Raw genomic sequence first — 21,521 nt, 5'->3', positions numbered from 1 at the left:
TGGGGGACTGACAGATGAAATGAGAGTGTGTGTGTGTGCGGGGGGGGGGGGGGGGGATGGGGAGTGGGGAGTGGGGGTGTAGCGGAGGGAACCCCTCAGGGGATCATGAGAAAATAGCAGTGGTTTATAAGGTGCTGTCACTGGAGTGAATAGATGGACTGTAACATGTTGTCAGTCAGGGTGGTGGGTGGTGGGTGGGTGGGGGGCTGACAGGGAAGTCAATCATCTCCTTTCTTTGTAATTTTCTCACAAATCTGAGGTCTAAGGGTGCTAAAGTTCAACAGTTTCTGCTGCAAAGTTCTACAGGACTTGCATGTCCTCCAGATAGGTAGGTACATGTTTTATCAAAATCTCTTGCTGCCCTCGCTCAAATATTGAGGGTGATTTGATTTTTTGTATTTTGGCACGTGTTGACACTTTGGCTGCATGACTGGTGTTGTGCCACGTGTGCAGAATTGTTTTTTTTTCACAAAGTGACTGAAAACAAGCATTAAAGACATCTGATCTGATCAACTCTGTTCAAAATACCTGCATGTATTGTATAACAGCACATTCTCCAAGTATATCACACAGTGCCATCTGCTGGTGAGCTCCTGTATGTGCACAGCCTATCACACGCTAATTAGATATTGAGAGCACCAAGTACTTGAGGGGGTCAGGATGCAGCCGGACCCCCAGCTTCTGTGCAGGTTTAATCACAAATTAGCAATCACATTTTAAAATAAAGTACCACAGAGCCAGAATCAAACTGGGGAACATCAGCACACAGTTACCAAATGGACTACAGCATCATCAGGGTTATTTTCAGAAGTAGTGTCCAACATGGCTGTAGTGAAAGTAACATCGAATCACAAGTTTGTGGTGACTGGCAAATGTTGAATTTCCTCTCTCATCGTGGTAGTATCCTTTAAAGATAAGTTTAGAATGAACCTGATGTCACCTCACAGACCTTAGTGGCCGAAGTAGAATCTGTAGCAGCTTCCACTCAGACGCTGTAAATATTAATATATAGGGAATAGATCTGTTCAGTCTATATCAAAAGTACTAGTAAAATATAATCTAGCTGGAAAAATTGTCACATTTTCTTTGTTTCTGTGTTTTTTTCTAGTGATTTTATGTTGCGGACATTCATCTTTTAGGGTTTAGGACCTCAGGATGTGGAAGATATTGCCTGGAACGGTGCAGCTGCGCGTCCACCCGCTTCACACACCCTGCTGCTGTTGAGTGAATGGGACACGCTGTGGGTGATGGCTGCCTTTCACTGCGGGATTAATGTAAAGATGGAGGCGGTAGATTTAGGCAGAAAGAGCGGTTACTCCATAGAGACAAAGCAGTGAGGCAGATCAGCATCTAAGGAGCCTGCCCTGAAGAAGGCCTCCATATAGCCGCTCTGCTACTTCATCAGCTGGACTGGAGGGACACTGGGAGCAGGCCGGCTGCTGGGCCTCAGCAAGATGCTGCTTGTGGGATGAAGAGGAGAGTCTGGCCTCAGTAGTTGGGTCATCACATCACACAGACCTCCTGCTAGTTTCTGCAGAATGTGTGCTTTTTATTTTATTTTATTGAGAAGGTGAACTGTGTGTGTGTGTGTGTGTGTGTGTGTGTGTGTGTGTGTGTGTGTGTGTGTGTGAGCACGCGTGTGCCTCCCTCAGGGATGCTGGGAGACCAGAACAGTCTGCAGATGCTTGGAGTGAGGAGGAGGGGAGTGAATTCTATGCGCTCACAAAAATACAAAAATGAGTCCTTTAGAGGTCCTCAATATACAGCACAGCAGCAAACATGCTAAAGTCTTGCTATTATTTCTACTACTTACCTTGATTACATTGTGGGAGTTACACAGAGCAGGAATCCATCTTTAAAAACAGTTCCATGTTTTCCGCATTGACTGTTCAGGCTTAAAACAGAACGTCACTCAAAAAGTTCACAATTTGATGACTTGAGTGTAAATTTCTGTTTTTTTCTTCTCCTGCATCTCTTCTTTGTGACTCCAGACTGCAGAAAGAACTTGTCATACATGTTTAGCTAAAGTACGCAACAGTGCAAATGAGTGATAGAATAATATAAAAGAATGTGAGCGAAATAAATTATATAAGCAGTAATATGAGATAGATGGGAAGTCGGAACTTGAACCACATGGGCCAGCAAAGTGTAACATAAAGTTGCACCTCACCCAGACATTGTTTGTTGCCTTTTAAGCCCTCACTCGTGAATCGAGAAATATCCCCACCACATGTGTGTAGCATGAAGCTAATGGCAACAGCTAACAGCTACAGCTACAGCACAACAGCAAACTTTGTTTCCAAAGTCTCGTACGCTCAATAATCCAACATTTTAATTTGAGCAAAAACATGCAAAATTGCAACGCTTCCAGTTCCTCAGCTGGCAGCACACACTCCCGTGAACTGTGAATCACTGAGCCAGAGGGCTAGCGTGCATTGGTTTTTAGCTCAGATAAGAGAGAAAGGAAGAATTGGTTTAGAAAGTTTTGCTGTTGTTTCATTGCTGAGGCTGTTGTTAGCCATCAGTAACCGTTAGCTTTAGGCTAAATATAAATGGCTGGCTACTTCCTCATTCTGGCGTCACACAGAAGTGATGCAACAATGAAAAAATATCTGTGAGCTCAACACAACTGAAATATTACAAAATTTCACTCTGTTTTGGGAGAAGCATCACTTTTTATTGGATTAGAAGACAATGAACTTAGAACAGGGTCGAATAAAGACTGACAACAATGCATTACAGGTCCAAACAACAACAAAATAAAGCAGTGTGCGAATTTATGTGAGAACTTCAAGGTTGGTTGATGACAGTCCAGTAGAAGAAGTGGAGAAAACTAAAAAAAATACTTGTTTATGTCTCTGCCGAAAGAAATAACAAATCATCACTATGTGATATTTCTCACCTATCAATGTCAGAGTAGCACTTCTACAGATGCAAGAGGAACAATTTTGTGTGCCCGATTAATTTAATGGGACAAAATAAAAACATAAATGCTACAACCGGTTTATCAAAAAAGGGGGTCTCACTATTGATGCACAGTGCAGCCATTTTGAATCGTGAGCTCAGCGTTCGTCAGGTAGCTCAGAGTGTCTGAGTAGGCAGTCCAACCTCAGGGGGGTTCAGACAGTTAATGCCCAGCTGGGAATTTGAAATTTCCGTCATGTAAGTTAAAATAGAACGTATGATTTCGTTCTGGCTTTCTAGGATCCAGGTATCAAGCGTTCTTCCCAAAAGTTCAAACGATTCTTTTTCTCTCTGCAAGGACGCCAGCATGTGTATTGCTTTGCTTGCGAGCTGAAAAAATGGTCCTTACTTTTACGACAGAGAGAAAAGTTTTGTTTCACCGCATGAAATTTCTGGATGTTTGTTTTAATGCTAATGTCTTGCAGGTCTGCTCATGGAGCAAACATGACAAATGTGTCCATGGCAAAGATTTACAGGACATTAGAAACAACTGGAATGTTATTTAGAACTGCCGGCAGCAAATCTCATTTTATATGACGTGTTTGTGAAAGCCTGAGCAACTAGAAGCAAATTATTTACGTGACCAGATTCCTGGAGTTCAGTCAGAAAGTGTCTTTTTGTAAATTGGGTGAAACAACTCTTTAACTACAGAAACATTCAGTCCTCCCCTCTCCTTCCCTCCCCTCTCCTCTCCTCCTCTCTGTTTTTAGAACTGTAATTACAGTGCCCTTTTTTTTCTTATTAGCAGATGAGACATTGCCCTGGAGAGCCTGTCCAGACTTAATTAAGGTTGGCTAAACAGTCCCCCCCCTCTCTCCTTCCTTCTCTCCATCTCTCTCTCTCTCTCTCACTCTGGTATTAGTCAACGGAGGCTACAGGCACATGGATGCAGGCCGTCACCATCCATGACAGAGAGAACTGACGGATTCTTACTGTCTGTTTATATGATACTTGAACAAAAACCCACTACGAGGGGTTGAAAATGTGTTAATTCCTTCCTGTGCAAACACTTTGTGGCTGAACTCGTGCTTTGCACTTGGTTCCATAGTTGAACACAACATGCAGTTTTGCCTCTTGGTGATGAACTGGGTGGCGAGGGAGACGACAGATTCTCCCATCAGAGCGTGTCAGCCGACGCTCTGGCACCTTTCAGCTCATCCTTCACCAGTGACGCTTGTAAGAAAGTTTGGATAATCTCTGTGAAATCTTTCATCCTTTTGAATTGATCTTTTCAATAAAGTGACGCGCTGTTCAGCAACAGAACATTTCTCTGGCGTGTTTAGATGCTGCTCGGCGAGCGGAAGCTTCAAGCTGCGGTGACGTTCTGTTTCCTGCCGACTGGCCCCCCGTCTGAAGTCACGTGACACTGATTCATCACCGGATCTTCTTGCGTGTCCAGACTAGAACAAATCATACGATTGGCTGTTGGGCAAGTTACTCTGAAAATGTATTCAAATGACCAATCGTGCCTTTTAAAAAAAACGAATCAAATTACTGTACTGATTACTTGATTTTTACCTCTGTCTGCACTGTTGTAACGCCACAGTAGCGTACTATTGATGGGTTTATCAATATGACTGAATTCCTTTTTTTAAATTATAATGCAGTAACTTACTATGTCACAGACTCATCAGATTAACGTAGAACTGCCCAACACTGCTTGTGGGACGTCTAAAGTGACATCAGCTGCTGGATCCTGGCTTGAAGCGCTTAGATGGAGAAATACAACACATTCAGTTTACGCAGTGGTGCTAATTTACCAGCTGGAGTCTTGTCATCACTGTCAGTCCTCCATTCAGGCGGAGCAACAGCAGGTTCTGATCTTTTGTAGAATTTCACGAAGCAGTGAGGATATTTGAGGACATTTGACGTCCATCTGCACCTTTTTGCTTCTGCTAGCGCAAGTGACTGTCTTGTGCCAGCATCTTGTTTTTAACCCTTTGGGAAAGATCCTCAAAATATGGCGAACTTATAAGTGATATTTATTGTCCTACTCTGTTGAGAGTTGTGAATCCAAAGATCAGAGTCCATATCTCACTGGGAACTTATGACATGCAAGTGTGATATATGGTGGCAGGAAAGTGCGCAGGGCACACACAAAATTTGCAGTCTTAACTGAAAAACTACAACAAACAAACAATGACGTCTGCAAAGCCAAAGAGAAAACTATGAAAAACAACAACAACAACAAAAACTGACAGAACTTTGATGAAAATGAATCCTGGACCCTTGACACCTGCAGAACTGAACAACCACTGAGAGCCTGTACTCTTGCTTTTGTGAGTGCTAATTTACTCATTGAAATAAACAGTGTGTGTGTGTGTGTGTGTGTGTGTGTGTGTGTGTATGTAGCTGATATTGTGACCTATTGAAGATCTTTTCTGGGATAAACAGTAACCTTATCAGGATCTCTGGTCCTCATGGAGACAGGAGACCGGTCCTAATGCAGAACACTAACATTTCTGTAAAAACTGAAAAATAAAGTGTGGATTAAGGTTAGGTTAAATTTAAGATTAGGCATCAACTGGTTAGGATTAGGGCTAGGATTAGGATTACCGTCAGGGTTAGGATTCGGGTCAGGGTTAGGGTTAGGCTGTCCATAAAAACGGAAGTCTATGGAATGTCTCAGTGAGGGTAGCTGTGCAAATTTGTGTCGGTTGATGCATAATTTGAAACTGAGTTTACTAATTAAAAATGCTTGGTGAGTCAAACAACTCTGTGTGTGTGTGTGTGTATTTGTGTGTGTGTGTGTGCGTTTGTGTGTGTGCTTGCTCACATGTGTGAGAGGATCTAACTCCTCTGAGCACCGTAAGCCCTGAAATCACGCTCTGATCTTCGGCTGAGTAGCCTGCTCTTTTAATTCCCATTTGTTTGACTTAGAGAGAGATTAGCCATTAATTACTGGGTAGACAAATTATGCGCACACGTGGACATGCACACACACACACACACACACACACACACACAATCCCACACAGATAGTGTGGCATAAAGCTGTTAAACAGAGCTCATTACACTGACTCTACCACACAGACCAAAGGCACAGAGAGCTGAGACAGCATTGTCTTAACAGGGCATGCTAATACACAGCAACACACACACACACACACACACACACACACACACACACACACACACACAGCTGTTGACCAAAAGCTGCTGTTGTGGGCGAAATCAGGCAGGTTTTAGCTGAGTGTAACATCAACCTCCCGCATGAGAGCACAAGGGATTAGCACCAGAGAGATGACCGGAGACAGGATGAAGAATATCCCCAATGCAAGGCACCTGAGCAAGCAAGGAGGCCCATCAAAGCATCCCGGAGCCTCCACATCATGTTGAGCTGCGTTTCTGTCCATCCAAATGAGCCCCACCACCTCCTGACAACAGGAGAGAAGAGAACTCTTACTTAGCATCACCAGACCACCATCACACACCAGACAAAGTTAGCAGGCGGGGAAGATGGTGGAACATCTCACTAAGAGCAAGGTAATTCCTCAGGTCGGATTCATTTAATCTGATGCTATTAGCATTAAATGTCCCAAAGATGTAACATTACATCTTTCAATAACGAACATCAACTTTCTTTGTTTCAATGTGGATGGAAGTGTCATGAGATTATATTTGAATGCGAGCAGCTGCAGGCTGACAAAGGTTCTGAGCGAGTCACCTGACACCCGACTGGTCCCAGGTACCACTCAAGCTGCCCGCCGCGCTGATGTGCGCACATTCACTATAGACGGGCGAAAGTTCAGAAGACTTTTCCTCTCATCTTTACATTTCTTCATACAAACAATCAGAACAGTAAGAGAAGGTCCTTTACCTGTCAAAGTGAGGAAGTACAGAAGCCAAGAAAGGCTCTATGTACTGTTCTCTTTAATTCACGAGACAAATGAACTGATAACTCAATATTATCAGGTTATCACGAGTACAGCTCAGGAATTAAGTTTCTTTTTATACAGTTTCACTGGTTAAATAAAAAAAAAACATTAAAAAGAATATTAATGATCTGTTAAAAGATTTGGGGGGGGGAGGGGTGAAAATAAGTGCAAAAGCAGAAAAGGAAAATCCGAACAGACGGGCGAATCATCGATCCACTGCTCAAAGAGGCAGCAGTTTTAACCCCCCATTATCGTGTTTTCACGGGCGATAGCGCAGCTTCTTACCACATGAAACAAACTGCAAGTGCAGCTGCTCAGCGGTTTCTGTAGCCGCGTGTGTTCCTTGTTACATCCTCAATTGCTTTTGACTGCCAACTTCAGATACTTCCATGTTTCCACGCTCAGGATTTTTTCAAGACTTCTGTTTCAACAGTGGAAGCCAATTAAACAGATGAGAAGTGGTGAGTGTTTGACAGGAAGGCTGCTGCAGTGGCTCAGGAACAGCGAGGATCTCCTGATGTTAGGTCACATTCAAACATATCCAGCTGGAGCTTCTTTCGATTGTGAAGGGTTAGTCAAGGCCTGCGTGTCTGCCCCCCTCTAGTGGTGTGTGGGATAGACAGTGACAGTAAGTTGATCAGTTAATGACATGTTTAAGTATAAATACTGTATATATGCTGTATGTTTCTAGGCCTGGACAGCACAAACACAAGACGAGTAAAAACACACACACACAAAAAAAAACAGAACAGCCACGAATTGTAATTCATCTTTATTGTTTAAATTCACCAAAAACGTTTTCTGCATAACTACATCCAACGGCATTCATTGTTGTCGCCACCGTGACGTCAACACCCGAGTGACAGTAGTGTGACATCATCAGTGCCGCCATGACATCACAGCATCAAGACATGGCTCAGAAAAGAAACTACTGACAGTCAGTTGATCCGAGAGTCCGTCCTCAATAAAAGCATCTCGCCGCTACCCGTGTAAAAGCACAAACATTGCACATCAAGTCATTATAGCATAGCATCAAGTCTCCTTCAAATGAAAAACCCGCCCACCCCTGTCTTTACCGTGATCCGATGAAGTAAACATGGAGTTGGTGGGAATACAGTGAGGGTACGTGTTCAAACGATAGCATGACGATGACTCAAAGCAACAGCAGCATCATTCGAGCCCACAACGCTCCAGTGCGGTCTTCTCATAGGTTTCTGCTCCATAAATAGCCACATCCAGTGCGTCATGCCCGACCTCCTACAGGCTTCCTTTTACACGTTTGTCCTCTTCCTGTAATTAGTCACATCGTGTCTATTGACTTTATTTTCTTAATTTTTCTTTACTTTCTTATTTTAAGCATTTTTTTAAAAAAAATCTGCCCATAAGACAAATGTTTTAATCGTAATACTGTATGTGTGCTACCATATGTTGGTGGTTGAAACCCTCATATCACTGAAACAGTACTGAGGACATGTGCTCTCAATGGTAGGTTCATCACAAAAAAAGATCACTCTTAAAAACATATGTATATGTTTATAATTGAAAAAATTTCATGCTATACAACAGCATATTTGCATTGATTCTGCTCTTTTCTGCTGAGGTTGGGGCTTTCCGCAAAAGTGCTCATTTCATGTTAAACTACTTACTCTTTACTATAACTAGATTTCTATACTTCTATACTATCTTTCTCTTCACTTTTGGTAACATTTGCCATGTTTGACATCACACTGTGTATCTTTAGCCGTTTTTATGTCCACGTGGTGAAGTTCATATATGGCTATAATCTCCTTTAGTACCATCTGAACCAGGAGGAGCGTCACATACAGCGCACTGATTGATTCTCCTCCAAGGAAACAAGGGTAAATAGAATTTAGAATGTGACATTCTTGTACAAAACAAAAGTATTTTATGGCTATATTAGCTTAGTTAAAAGGTGATGATACCGTAAATGCAGGGAACTTTTCTATCCCCGCAAACTTTTTTTTAAAATATATTTCATGTTTTATGTCATATTGGAGTTACGCAATGGGACAAGATGTCAGTGAAATGTGTTCATCCTGGAAACAGTCCTTCGTAAATGGAGAAATGGAGGAAAGTGGCATCAGAACAATGTCAATAAAGTACCCCTCCCACATTACTTGCATAAATCTCTTCATTAAATCATCTCCTATATACACAAATACAATGAATCATTTCATATACAGCTCATCCAGCACCAGCAGGTCTCCTGAACCGTACGACAACATAAAGTCCAGTGTCCAAATATTCATCTAACTGATCCCTCGTCAAAAGAAACAAAAGTCCTCAAACAGTAGAATACAGTAGACATCTTTCAAGTAAATTAACTGTTGTTGTTTTTTTTTCTCTAAGAATACGAGTGTGTTCACATGAAAGTAAACAGGCCTGAGCCAAACCAGATTTCCAGAGTGTGAACCGGCTCATCCAGAACTGATGTGAAACACCTCTGCAGCAGCTAAACCGGCTGCGAAGCTACAACTGGAACCGGATTTCAGTTTGCACCCAGGTCTGCCTGATGGTTCGCCGACAAAAAACATCGTAATTAGATGATGGACGGAACATAGCGAGTCATTCTTGTTTTCATTTCTGAATCTGAGAAAGGAAAAAAGGTAAACCAAGTAATTCTTTGTAAAAGTACAGAAATGCCATCATAACCACACACGACTAAGCCGCCGATTTCTGTTTTTTTTGTTTTTCTTTCTTCTTTTTTTTTTTGCCTGGAAATAAGGTGAGTGAAAGAGAAACACTCCTGTTTTTGTACAGTAATCCATGGATAATAATCAATGCACAAAAGTAAAAGACAGAAGCACACAAATATCCAAAAACTAAAATTTAGACAGGTCAAGACAAGAAATACCGTTGTTTTTTCTATTTTTTCTCATATTCTTTTTGTCACTTAAGTTTAAAATACACATATTAACCAGCTGTAGAAGGTTTACACAGGAATTTGGATTCATCAAAAAAAAAAAAAAAGAGCACAGTTTTAAGTCTGTCCAGCTTTCCTGGCTTTATGATGGACTTCAGGAGCAAGTCCAGGATGCTTCAGTCCAGTCTGGTCTAGTTCAATGGAGGAGTAGACTACTGGTCTTGGCTAGGGCGCCAATCTTCAGCGCCATGTGCCGCCATGTGCTGGGCGGGTGGCAGTTACTGTATGATATTTCTTGGGCTGAGCGCTTTTTGAAAGGTTGCCCATATCACGCTGCTGGTAGCTTCACTGACCAACTTCTGTAGCTCTCGAGGGAAGCTCAGCTCAAGCTCAGTTCAGCGGTATGAGGGGCCTCCCAGTCTATATAGTGAATAGGGGCCCATGGGGGCAAGTAGGGGCCCACAGAGGAGGGCAAAAGGAAGAATTATGGCTGTATGTCGGTGACGAGGTTGAAGGGTTGAAGCAGAGCCAGCGAGAGGGTGAAAAGGCTGCAGGATGAGAGGGGCGAGAGGAGCGAGGTGCAGCAGGAGATTAGGTAAAGGTATGATCAATATGCACCCATCCAAACAGACACCTGCAGTGAAGACAGTGAGTGAGAGTGCACACACACACACACGCACGCGCGCGCACACACACACACACACACACACACACACGTGCGCGCGTTTAAAAGCAAGCAACAGCATTTTTAATGAGAAAACTCAGTTTCAGATTATGCATCAACACATCTGAAATCATTTTCTTGGACTTGTTTTTTGTGGGATGTCTCATCCTTCTATCTATTTATCTTTTCATGTCTTTTATCATTTATTTAGTATTTACCCGTTCATTCGTCACTTTAATTTCAAGAGTGGTATAATATGCATATGTAGATGTGAACACTGATTTTCTGCCCTGCAGGCTTCTGAAAGCTTTTTAAAAGCGTAAACTCAGTTGAGCTCGTCAGTTTACACGAGACGCCGGCAGGTGAACAGCTGCCGGCGTCTCGTCTGTCGTCTCAACTCCAAACCAGTAAACGCTCCTGTATTCTGGGTGGACTAACTCACCGCAGGCTTTTAGACGAGCACAATAAAAATCAGAGCAATCACGCAACGGAACAAACATCTGATCAGTAATGTTGAAGCAGTTTTTCAGGATGATTTCAGTCATAAAGACTCAGTGATTCTATAACTTTGTATTCTTGATCTTACACAATCATTATTCTCAGAAACTAGGCAGTTAAAATCTTGTGTATGGGTAAATCTCTGAAACGTTGTCACACAGTTTACATCGTGAGAGTCATACGAAGACACAATTTGGTCATGTGACTGGTCCAACGGCTCAATTAAAAAAATTCTTGCTTTTATTTGAGCATCTTTTGTCCACCAGAGAGATCTGAGTGATTACTCAAACGTAAAATGTTAGAAGTTGTTAAAAGTTACTCAATCTTGAATGGAGGATCCTCAAAAAAATCGTAAACATTGTGTGTTAATAAGTCATATTTTCATAGAAATAAATGCCCTTTACATTTGTGTCCTTGCCAAACAGGTTCTCACAATTCTCACTGAGCTCATCGTCTCCAGGTAAAATATTTAGCAATGCACCGTCCGTGACGAGGATGTGCACTGAGCACGCTCCGTGGACCATTTCTGGTTGGCCGTTTGCTAACTTGAATGTGAATGAATGACTTAATTGTGCATGTCATCAGACCTAATTAAGACTTAATTAATCGAATTCTGATTGGAATGACTCATTTCAATGAGGTTGAGTGACACCCAAAAGAATTCATCCCCCATTTTACTGCCTAAATACTGAGACTGTAATAACCATCACTACAGGAGGATGGAGACAAAAGTTCCACAGTTTTAAAATGAAACAACTGACTGTAAATGCTTTAATATCTTTCAGAATCGAAAAGGCTGACTTTATGATGACCCAATTTTTTGTCCAAAGTGATTTGTCACCGTTGGAGCACTATGATATTTTTACATCCTAGTTTATAGCCATGAGACACTTTAAGATTAGAAAATTACATCTTTGAAATGTCACACAAAAACAAGTCACCAAGATGTTTCCACCCAAACAACTCTGCGTCTCTCGTCTTCAGGACTAAATTACACTCCAACACGTCAAATGAAAGCTTTGGCGAAGCCAACTTGTTATTTAAAAATGGGTGACACAACCCACCGAGTTAACGGCCGTTTCCACTCAGTATGAGAGGACTTCAGCAGATGGTTTCAAGGTGTCGTGAGTTCTGCAGAGAGGAGGAGGAGAAAGAATGACGGTTAAGTTCACAGTTCACGATACAGGGGCCATGTGTGTGTGTGTGTGTGTTTGTGTGTCTCACCGGTGTGTCGTTCCACTGCCTCGGTAGGTCTTCTGGCTCGGGTGGGTAGGACATCCAGGAGGGGCTGCGGTACGAAGATGGTGGCGACATGACAAAGTAATCAGAGTAACCCGGGCGGTTGGCTGATATGGCGTACACTGCTGTTATTGGATTTCCTGTGAAATGTAGAGACAGATTTGATGAAATTGTTGAACCCATGTTTCTCTCAAGAAACAAACATTCATTGCTCTTACCTGAGTAGGTGCTGATGGACTGGTCGACCGTGACAGCAGGGAAGGGGGTCCGGGACAGAGGCAGGTAGGGGGCGCCGTTGTGCTGCTGGGCCTGCAGGTCTGAGGCCTCCGACACACGAGGTTTCAGACTCACATCAGGAGTGGAACTGAAAGAGGAGAGGAGAAGACATAACACTTCAAACACTCACTTGTCTTAGCATGTTTCTTCCACCAGCTGATCCAGAGGAGAGGTCACAAAAGGTGTAAATCTGAAGTGAGGAGGAAAGCTTGGTCGGTTTCTTTCGCAGGTCAATGAGCGAAAACATTAAAGTCAACAAGAAACAGCTGCATGTCTATTTTTAGTGTCCTCACAAAGTCAACTGGTTTGAAGCTCTGAAGGGTTTTCAGTGTGTACTCGCTGAAGCTGAGGAGGAAGCGAAGCTGCAGGTTTATGTCATTTAAAGACAGACGGATGAATGTAGTAGCAGTGTCAGACACTGACGCACCAACGTGGTGTCGGTTGGTGTTGAAGCAGCAGATGAAGTGACAGCAACTGTGTGTTCCAGGATGAGGCTGTGACTTTCCCCTGGATTGAGACGGGGACATGAGATCAGGTTAAATCTCTTTTGGCTGTTCTAGAATCATCACCGTGGCTCTGGTTTTTGTGGCTCTCCAAAGGAATAAGGCAGAAACCTCACGCTTGGTTTTTCATACATTTACATTTCAGACAAACATACAGAAGTGTGAAGGCCGATGTGTTACAGACCATAGAACTAAAACACGATCGGAACTTTTTCAAAGTGTTCAGGTCTGTTTTGTTTCTCTCTAATTTAATCTCAAGGTTCTACAGTTTATGGCAGCGCTGCACCTTCATCTCCACTGATGCAGAACAGGCTGTTTTACATGTACCAGAACAGTGAGACACTGGGGGGATGGGTGTGTGCGTGCGTGTGTGAGAGTGAGTGTGTGTGTGTGTGTCCGGGGGGGGGGGGGGGGGGGGGGGGCAGAGATATCATCACAAAGCTCTAGACCATAATACACAGTGTACACTAATGTCTCGCTGGGTAACAGAGATTTAAAATGCTGCTCCCATCTTCCCGAGGGTGCAGAGAGAATCAGAGTATGACCGGCTGACAGGTTAACTAAAACATTTGTGCATCTGGTTTTAGAGCGAGAATCACGTAGTTCACAATAAAAACTGAATGAGCAGGAAGAGGAGTAGTGTAAAAGCAGCTCAAAGCAAATTATGCATTACATTCAAAAGCCAGTTGTGCAGCAGAATGTTGCATTTCAGGGTTTCTACACATCAAATTCCAGCTCTTTTTAATGGCCCATTTTTAAGCTTTTCCAACAGCAGCATAAGCTTCATACCAAACAGGGGTGTTGGAGTCTTACTGCGGTATTATGGAGGGATTATTTGTATTTCTATTTTTTGAAATCAATTTTCAAGTGGTTGAAAATGATTTTTACAAATCTATCATGTCCTCTCTTCTGTCTCACCAACTTAGGAGACCCACAAATGTGCGTCGGAACGGTCATCGCGTACCGTACTTCCACCATAATGTGCCGAGCTGATGCTCTCTAAACTTTAAAAATTTCAAAAGACACCTAAACAAAACACAAATTTATTACAGGTTTGTGATTGGATAAAGTGCTGGGCTGCAGATCCACCATCAGGATTAAAAAAGACAAAAACTGGTCAACGGTGGGTTTTGTAAACGCAAACCACAGTAAACTTCAAGCTGGAGTTAATTTCTCCTTTCCTCCACTAGATGGCAAACATGTCCCTTGGTTCAATCCAAACAGCTGAACAGTCAATCAGCCTCTGCAGTACTAAAGTGCCCAGCAACACAGAGCTCACAGCAACAGCATTTAAATGAAGAAGCTGCTCCGCTGGAATGATGCAGACTAACATATGTGGCTGAGAGAGAGAGAGAGAGAGAGAGAGAGAGAGAGAGAGAGAGAGAGAGAGAGAGAGAGAGAGAGAAGTAGGCAGAGAACGAGGGCGTTTGGAGAGGGCACTGCGTTCAAATGATGCTGATTACCATTCTGCAGCTTGCTTCCACTCTCCTGTGCACTCGCCACTTCTAGTTTTTAGAATTATGGGATAAAGCTTCAGCAGCATTTGCTCTGCTCAGTCTTGCCCATGTGAATTTGCCCTGTTTTGCGTCCTAATCAAAGCATTTTTGGCGGGATGTGTAGTACCGTCGTAGTGAGGTTCCTGGTGGCGGTCCTGGTCTGGAGGGGATCAGCGGTGGGGGAGAACCGATGCCCATATCAGGAAGCTGCGTGAACCGGAAACCCTGCGGATGCCACAAATATTCACGATTTGACGACAGCAGCATATACAATATGACACAGGAGCAACAATAAAATAATCCAGACGCGCAACGAAAGCGATCAAATTAGAGGGATGTCTGATCGGCACACAAAGATCTCAGACGTTAATGCACCGGGCAACTTCATCTGTTGGTGGGTGTTCAATCCTGAGTCCCTTTAATCCCACTAAAGCTTCTCCCTTGCTGATCAGCTGTTGGCATAGCACCCACCGGAGCCTTTGTGTGCTCACATTTTAATGAATTTTGAGAGTGCGATTCCAGTTTAGCGGAGGGTCAAAAGGGAAGTTGTGAATCTGGAAGAAATGACATGACCTTATCTACTTATCTACAGACAACTGTTTAATTGTGCAAATTATGCATGTTCATGACTAAACGGCTTGATTGTTTTACCATTATAGGGCGATTTTCCCCTTGCTCGACATGGTTATGGCAGCACGGCGATTTGATTTAGCACATTTAAGAACGGAATGCCCAATATCAACCGCTGTTATCCTTACTGTCGTCCCAAGATCCAAACCATCAATGCAAGGAACAACTCTTTCCCAGGAAATTAAATTCCTATCATCTTTCTTTTAAAGATTTGTGTCCAAAGGAGGGAGGAGGGAGAGGTAGTTACACGGTCACGATGAGAATAATCGACAAATCACAAGGTTGGTCTCAGTGTCACACAGGGGCGGATTAGGTGGCACAGGAATCCTAAACAATAAAGCTGGTACTAATCACAAGTGTCTATTAAGATCCATTTGTGTTTCTTATTTCTTCATATTACATGCAGATATATCCAGTTCTGCTCTCTCCACGGACCTCGCAGTCAGTGTTTTTGATTGTATCTACTTGCTGCCAGCAGTAATAGTCCCTCCTGAAAGCAGCTCATTTACAGCAAAGTCTGACAAAAAGCTTTTTAAGGAGAACTGTTCTATGCTGTGGGCAGCACCTGTGAAATTCCATTCACCTCCATTCTGCAGGGACGAAGGAGGAAATATTACGTCTGGATGAGTAAAACAACCGCTTCATGTCCGCCAACCAGTCAAGCTGAAGTTTAGATTCATAACTGCAGCCATGCTTAAAATGATACTTCACCCACAAAGTGTTTTTTTGCCTTTCAACTACTCACAAAAAATGTCTTGAGCTCAAGAAGACATTTTTTTCCTGCACTGCATCATTTCTTTGTGTTTCCAGAATGCACAGAGCCAGTCGTGTATATTTAACTTGGAGCCGGTGGTGCCCCCTGGCCAGAAACTCTTAAAAGATATCAGTTTACAAACTCAAGCTTATACTCGGAATAATCCACGTCTTCTTCATCTCAAAGCTTACATCACTTCTTCACGGTTGTGCCGAGCACAACCAGCCGGTGCGTTCAGTTGAACCAATTCTCTAGTAAACTGACATTTTTTGGGGGCAGTTTTGCTATTGTTTGAAGCTGGTAGCCATGAGGCACCGTTAGCTCCAAGCTAAATATATACAGCTGGCTTCCTCCATTCTGGACTCCAGAGGAAGTGATGCAGTGCTGATAAAAATGTCCTCTAGTGCATGTTTGTAAGAATTTCTGTGACCTCACACATGTGCTCACCGGTTTTGGCAGGCTACACTGGTGCATGTCCTCAAAGCCTGCGCTCCTCTGCCGGCCCCCACAGGGATGGTTCATGGTTCCTGGGGCGCTGGTCACTCCATCACTGTAGTGGCTGGTGTGGGACGGGTTGTAGGCGCTGTGGGCGTGGTGGTGGTGATGGTGGTGGCTGCACCGTAAGACAGGGAACAGTTAAAAAATAAAAAAAAAAGTCTAAAAATGTCGATAGCCTCAGTCTTGCTGAGGTACTGTACATATTCATATCAACATTTGAAGATGCTTCACTCTCTGGAAAACAACTGGCAGTGATACTGATCAATACATTAAACACAGAGTTCAAACCAAGTGTTAGGACATTCTTTTCTTCCGTTAGAAAATAAATACTGATAATCTCACAGACGTACTAAAAAAATAAAACATATAGTTTTACTTGGTTGGTGGAGATGGTGGGTCATGGTCCGGAGGTGCAAGGCTGAAAGCGTTGCCTAGTAACATATGCATTTGCGAGCGGACCTCGTCAATGGATGGCTGCGAGCTGAGTGTGGAGGAGTCGGAGCCGCGGTGAGCTTTCACCCCCAAGCTGCCGTTCCCTGTGCCAGTAGATCCACCTCCATAACCCAGAGAGCTCATCAGACGGTCCACATTGGTCTCCTCAAAGGGCTCTGGTTCCCCCTGTGGACACACGCACGCACGCACGCACGCACGCACGAAACAGGCACATTTAACTACCCACTCAATAAACTTAATCGACACATGTGTTTGACAAAACATCTTAGGGCTAAAAGTAGCTGATTTAGGACAAACTCTTGTCCAATATTATTTCACAAAGCATTTTAATGCTAGAAACAACTCATAAATCTGTGAACAGTTAAGACGCCTACATCAAGAGGCTGCTTATGTTATATCTGAAATCGGCATCATACCGCCGTTCCGCGAGACGATTGGCTTCACATAAACATAGGCTGCTTGTCAGTAAGATGTTATTTTTGGTTTAATGTTTTATCGGTGAAACTTTCTATTTGACAATCTTCATGCGACGATGGCAACGTGACACTTCTTAATACAATATTTCTATGATGAAATCCCTCACAGAGATCTTTCCCCTATCAAAGCCAGTCGCTGTGGCCATACTTAAAAAGCTTGACCCAGAAATATAACTTGATTTAAGCAAAGGGGTCAACCCTTAGCTTAGATGTCTCGCAGACGCACGGGAAAAGTTGCTCTCGTTAGTTTAGCGAAACTCTTTCTTAAGTGTTTGTGTATACGGGTTTACCTCCTAATATGAACAATCCTCAAACCTTCCAAGACGTTCGGGCACACAGATAAAAAGTTACCGACAACTCAAGCTGCACAATCGAGCCGTGATTCATCAGGTCAACATGCAACAGGACGCAGCAGAGGAACAATCACAGGATGCTGTGTATCAATGAGATCTGTACACACAAGTAAGTGCAAAAAAGACTCTGCGGTCTCCTAGTGCTGCATCAAACAGTGCGGCACGTCTGAGGCTGTTAAGCACTATTGAGCCACCCATCTGCATCCATGAATAGCCTGTAATCATATTCAGTCATTGACATTCAGCTAGGTGGCACAGTAGCTGCTGGGACTCTGCTGCAGCAGGGAAGCAGCATGGAGAGATTTCACTCACTCCATTTGTCCCCATTTTATCTCTTTCTCTCTTCCTTCTTTGGTTGCTTTCTAATCTTTCTGTCATTTCCCACCTGACTTTCTTTCTTTATCTGTCTGCCGCGGTTTTTTTTCAAGTTCATCGAAAGGTAAGTTGATAATCCTCTAGGTCTGAGCACGGAGCAATGGGGAGATTGAGCAGGGAAGAGAGGATAAAAGTTATAAATGTTCTCAGAGGATTATTTCATTATTTGGACAAAGTGGTAGAGCTTTACTTTGGTACCAGCATCATGTGACCTATCTGGAAGAGGGTGGGTTTCATCATCACACTGTGTGACTCACCTGGTGAGAGGTCGGAACTCAGCCGCTTTATTACATACTTCTTCAAAACCGTACACGAATTTTGTTGCTGGGGATTTTTCTGCTGCAGTGAATCATTGTCAGCCTCTACATAGAAGCCTCTGCCATAGTGTTGGCCGGTCTCAGCTTCCTTCAATATGATACGCTCATTATCATCCACCAGACCTTCCCTGTGTTGGACAGCTACCACAGAGACTCTGCAAGACTCCTCCTACTCACATCGTAGCCGTTGTTGCGGATGCCCCTCCTGGATCTTTCTCTGAGGACCAGCAGGTCCATCTCCGTCTCCACTGGGCTGGGGCTGCTAAGGGACTGCCTGCTCCAATAGGTGGGCTCCCGTGGGTGGGAGTACCTAATGGACAGTTGTCAAGAATCAGCCGAGTTACATGTGATGGCACAGCAAGAACTTGGACTTAAAATCAATAAGATGATCTATTTGAATAAATATAGTGTGAATCGCATGTTTGTATTCTTCGTCAATGTTTCAAGCCAAACAGAAGAAATCTGACATGACTTTAAGATTTATGGAGCCATATCAGGTTCTGAAATATTTTTGGTACGTTCCATTCATGATCTTGATCAAGAACAACCGGGCCACTAACACCGCGATTAATTTACAACCTGCTGTAGCCCTCGCTTCTCCTTTATCATCCTGCACCCCCTCACATGACGGCGGGGGGGGGGTCAATATAGTAATAACAGGAGTCTGAACCTCTGCCCTTGTTCTGTTTGCCTCAGTAGATTTTACTGAAGACTGAGAATGAAGACACCAAAAGCAGAGATGAACAAAATCACACTTCATTATCCAGAGAGATGATTCGAATCGTCTGTTGTTGGAAGACTTCGCATCTTAGTGATCCAAGTTTCACAAAAAGAAATATTACAACATCCATGGAATCACTTCTTCTTTTTTTTAAATGCATCACCTGTGTACTGACTGAATATGAAATCAAAAGCCAAACACGCTTTATCTGTACTGAAGTATTTATGTTGAGACCAGAAGTCACTTGTCACTCAGCCTTTCTGTGTTTCTTCAGTAGATTTAAATCATAATGTTCGCTGAAAACAATATCAAGAGAACTGCTTCCGATTACAACTCATTTTCCAAAAAAGAAACAACCACGGAGAGTTCAATATACCTATTTTATAATTCAACCCCCGGTGGTTTCAAAGGAAAGCAGCAGCTCGTCCTCACGCATCGGTCAGTCATTACGCCCTGCTCTCCACTCCAAAGATAAAACGCTGTAGTGCACAGAACCCATCAAGTCACGGAGGACATAGTGACAATTTTGTTCAGATCAATAGCTGTGTGTGGACGCCACAGGAAGTGAATGTTTCAGGTCATATATTTCTGAAAAAAAGCATCCAACTTTGTTGAAAGATTGACTCTAATATGAAGCAAATTCCACCCAGGCATCAAAGAGATATTTAAAAGGCATACGCGACTTGCACAGATTGATATTTTAATTTTGGTGAGCAAGTTCGCCCACATCGACATGACTTCACAGTCTGGGTGTCAGTTGACACCCAAATATACTGTACACAAGCACTATATTCCAATATGGCTGTCATGTGAAGTCAGCAACAAGTGGGAAACCTAGTAGACTAAATCCTCACATTCTTGTGTACCCAAAAAATGTTTGCATGGCTTTGTAACTATTTGTGTGCTTGATTCTTAACGTTGGAAGTGCAGGAGGGTGGAACTAAACCTGCAGGTAACAAAGGTTCTGGCTGATTGATTAAAAGAGCCTTTTTTCTTCATCCAAGATGACGTCATGTCTTAGTTACTCTCACTTATCCTCATTTTCCCAGCCCTCTTCATACCTCTTATGACACCCTGCAAAGGAAGCCCTCTTCTCCTCAGCGGTCATCGGTTCCTTGACCCCGTTGTCGTGTCGACTGTGGCGCGTGTCACGGTGACTGTAACCGTGGCTGCCAGTCTCTGACAGTGAGAACTCCCCGTAACCCTTCCTGCGGGCTTTCTGGCGCAGTTTGTTCCTGTAGTGCTCGATGTCTGACTTCTGCTTCAGCCCACCGTGGTTTGCCTGCAAATAACATTAAAGTATTGAAATCAAGGACTAACATTTTCCTGGCCTTATCAACTTTAGGAGGGAACCAGATGAGGGCTGTGTTATGATTCAGACATTTCACTTGTGTAATATTTTAGCTTTTCCTTTCTTGGCTTGGACCCAAACCTGCTCTGAAGCCTAGTGTCACGCCCCAAACATGATATTTTCTGCCAATGTAAACCAATCAATAGCATATGAACTGGAAAATTGGAGAAGCCCCAAGGGCATTTTATGATCTTCTGTTAATAGATTGAGAGATAATGAATCATCAGCCTGTGTATTGCTGTCTTGGCTACAGAGGGATGCAGAGGTAGGGGTGGAAATGAGAGGATTAAGAGTGAGAGATGACAGACTGGGTGGGAGGACAGGGACGGGAAGGGTGAGAGATTAGAGAGAGGAGGCATCGTGTTTGTCGCAGTCGCGGCTTCATTCAGGAGATGCAACAAAAATGCTGCAGTCAAGGAAGAATTTTAACATGCGGCAACGATAGAAAGCATAACAGTTACTGAAAAATATCTGTCAAACCACATGCTAACAAACACTGCTGTATGTTGACGTTCTACACTGTCAGTAGAACTGACAGGCTCCTAACTGAGGGCTATAAAGAATGGGAGGTGTGTGTGTGTGTGTGTGTGTGTGTGTGTGTGTGTGTGTGTGTGTGTGTGCGTGCTCGCAGACTCACCTCCCCATTAAGGATCACGGAATCTTGGCTGTGGGAGGAGGATGAAGGATAGGAGTAGGTGGGCTGGGCTGTCATGGGTTTGATGGTGATGAGACGTAGAGAGCCTGTGTGGTCTTCGTATGGGTCTGGGGGGGTAAAAAGGTGAGTTAAAGTCAAGAGACGGCTTCTCCAGGATGCTAAGATGCTGCAATCAAAGGAATTAGAACACATGTTGCACTATTTATAAAGCAATTCAGTCTAATCTTTCAAGAATCTCCATCCTTCAAAGACACTATGTTGCCCAAAACTCAGCACTTTGTCCACATTTAAGACCTCAAAACAGATGATATTTTCTTAATACTTTAACTACTCAGTGAAACCAGCAGCGGTTGGTTAGCTTAGCTCTTAGCATAAAACCCTAAGCTGGTTTATTTACACATTTTTGTTGAATCTGTAAAAAAAAAGAAAACATAACAAGCTGTGTTTTGCAGGAGGTTACAGTGCGCTGACAGCCTTGCTAGCATTTCCCTCTGCTGCGAGTGTTACAGTTAAAGCAGATTTCTGGAACGGACACA

At 43.3% G+C, this 21,521-nt stretch overlaps 1 protein-coding gene across 4 annotated transcripts in view; it reads right to left on the bottom strand.

The window, feature by feature from the left end:
• Positions 1-8,355: 8,355 nt before the first annotated feature.
• Positions 8,356-21,521, bottom strand: part of kiaa1549la (KIAA1549-like a) — a 100,012-nt gene continuing 86,846 nt past the window's right edge. For 3 of the 4 annotated variants that reach the window (XM_086208551.1, XM_086208553.1, XM_086208554.1), the window contains 10 exons: positions 20,968-21,092; positions 20,041-20,261; positions 18,436-18,568; positions 16,661-16,902; positions 16,234-16,399; positions 14,530-14,627; positions 12,346-12,491; positions 12,113-12,267; positions 11,953-12,019; positions 8,356-10,360 (listed from right to left, as the gene is read on the bottom strand). In XM_086208551.1, the coding sequence (XP_086064677.1) occupies positions 11,990-12,019; positions 12,113-12,267; positions 12,346-12,491; positions 14,530-14,627; positions 16,234-16,399; positions 16,661-16,902; positions 18,436-18,568; positions 20,041-20,261; positions 20,968-21,092 (1,316 nt within the window). In that variant the 3' untranslated portion in view covers positions 8,356-10,360; positions 11,953-11,989. The remainder of the gene's footprint in view (positions 10,361-11,952; positions 12,020-12,112; positions 12,268-12,345; positions 12,492-14,529; positions 14,628-16,233; positions 16,400-16,660; positions 16,903-18,435; positions 18,569-20,040; positions 20,262-20,967; positions 21,093-21,521) is intronic. The other variant, XM_086208552.1, reaches the window with a different exon arrangement.

This window comes from Aulostomus chinensis, chromosome 7 (assembly GCF_037954235.1).
Source record: "Aulostomus chinensis isolate RoL2024-O1b breed Wild chromosome 7, RoL_Achi_v1.0, whole genome shotgun sequence".
Lineage (NCBI taxonomy): Eukaryota > Metazoa > Chordata > Actinopteri > Syngnathiformes > Aulostomidae > Aulostomus > Aulostomus chinensis.
The sequence above is the reverse complement of the archived record's forward strand: the minus strand, read 5'-3'. Positions and strand labels throughout refer to the sequence as shown.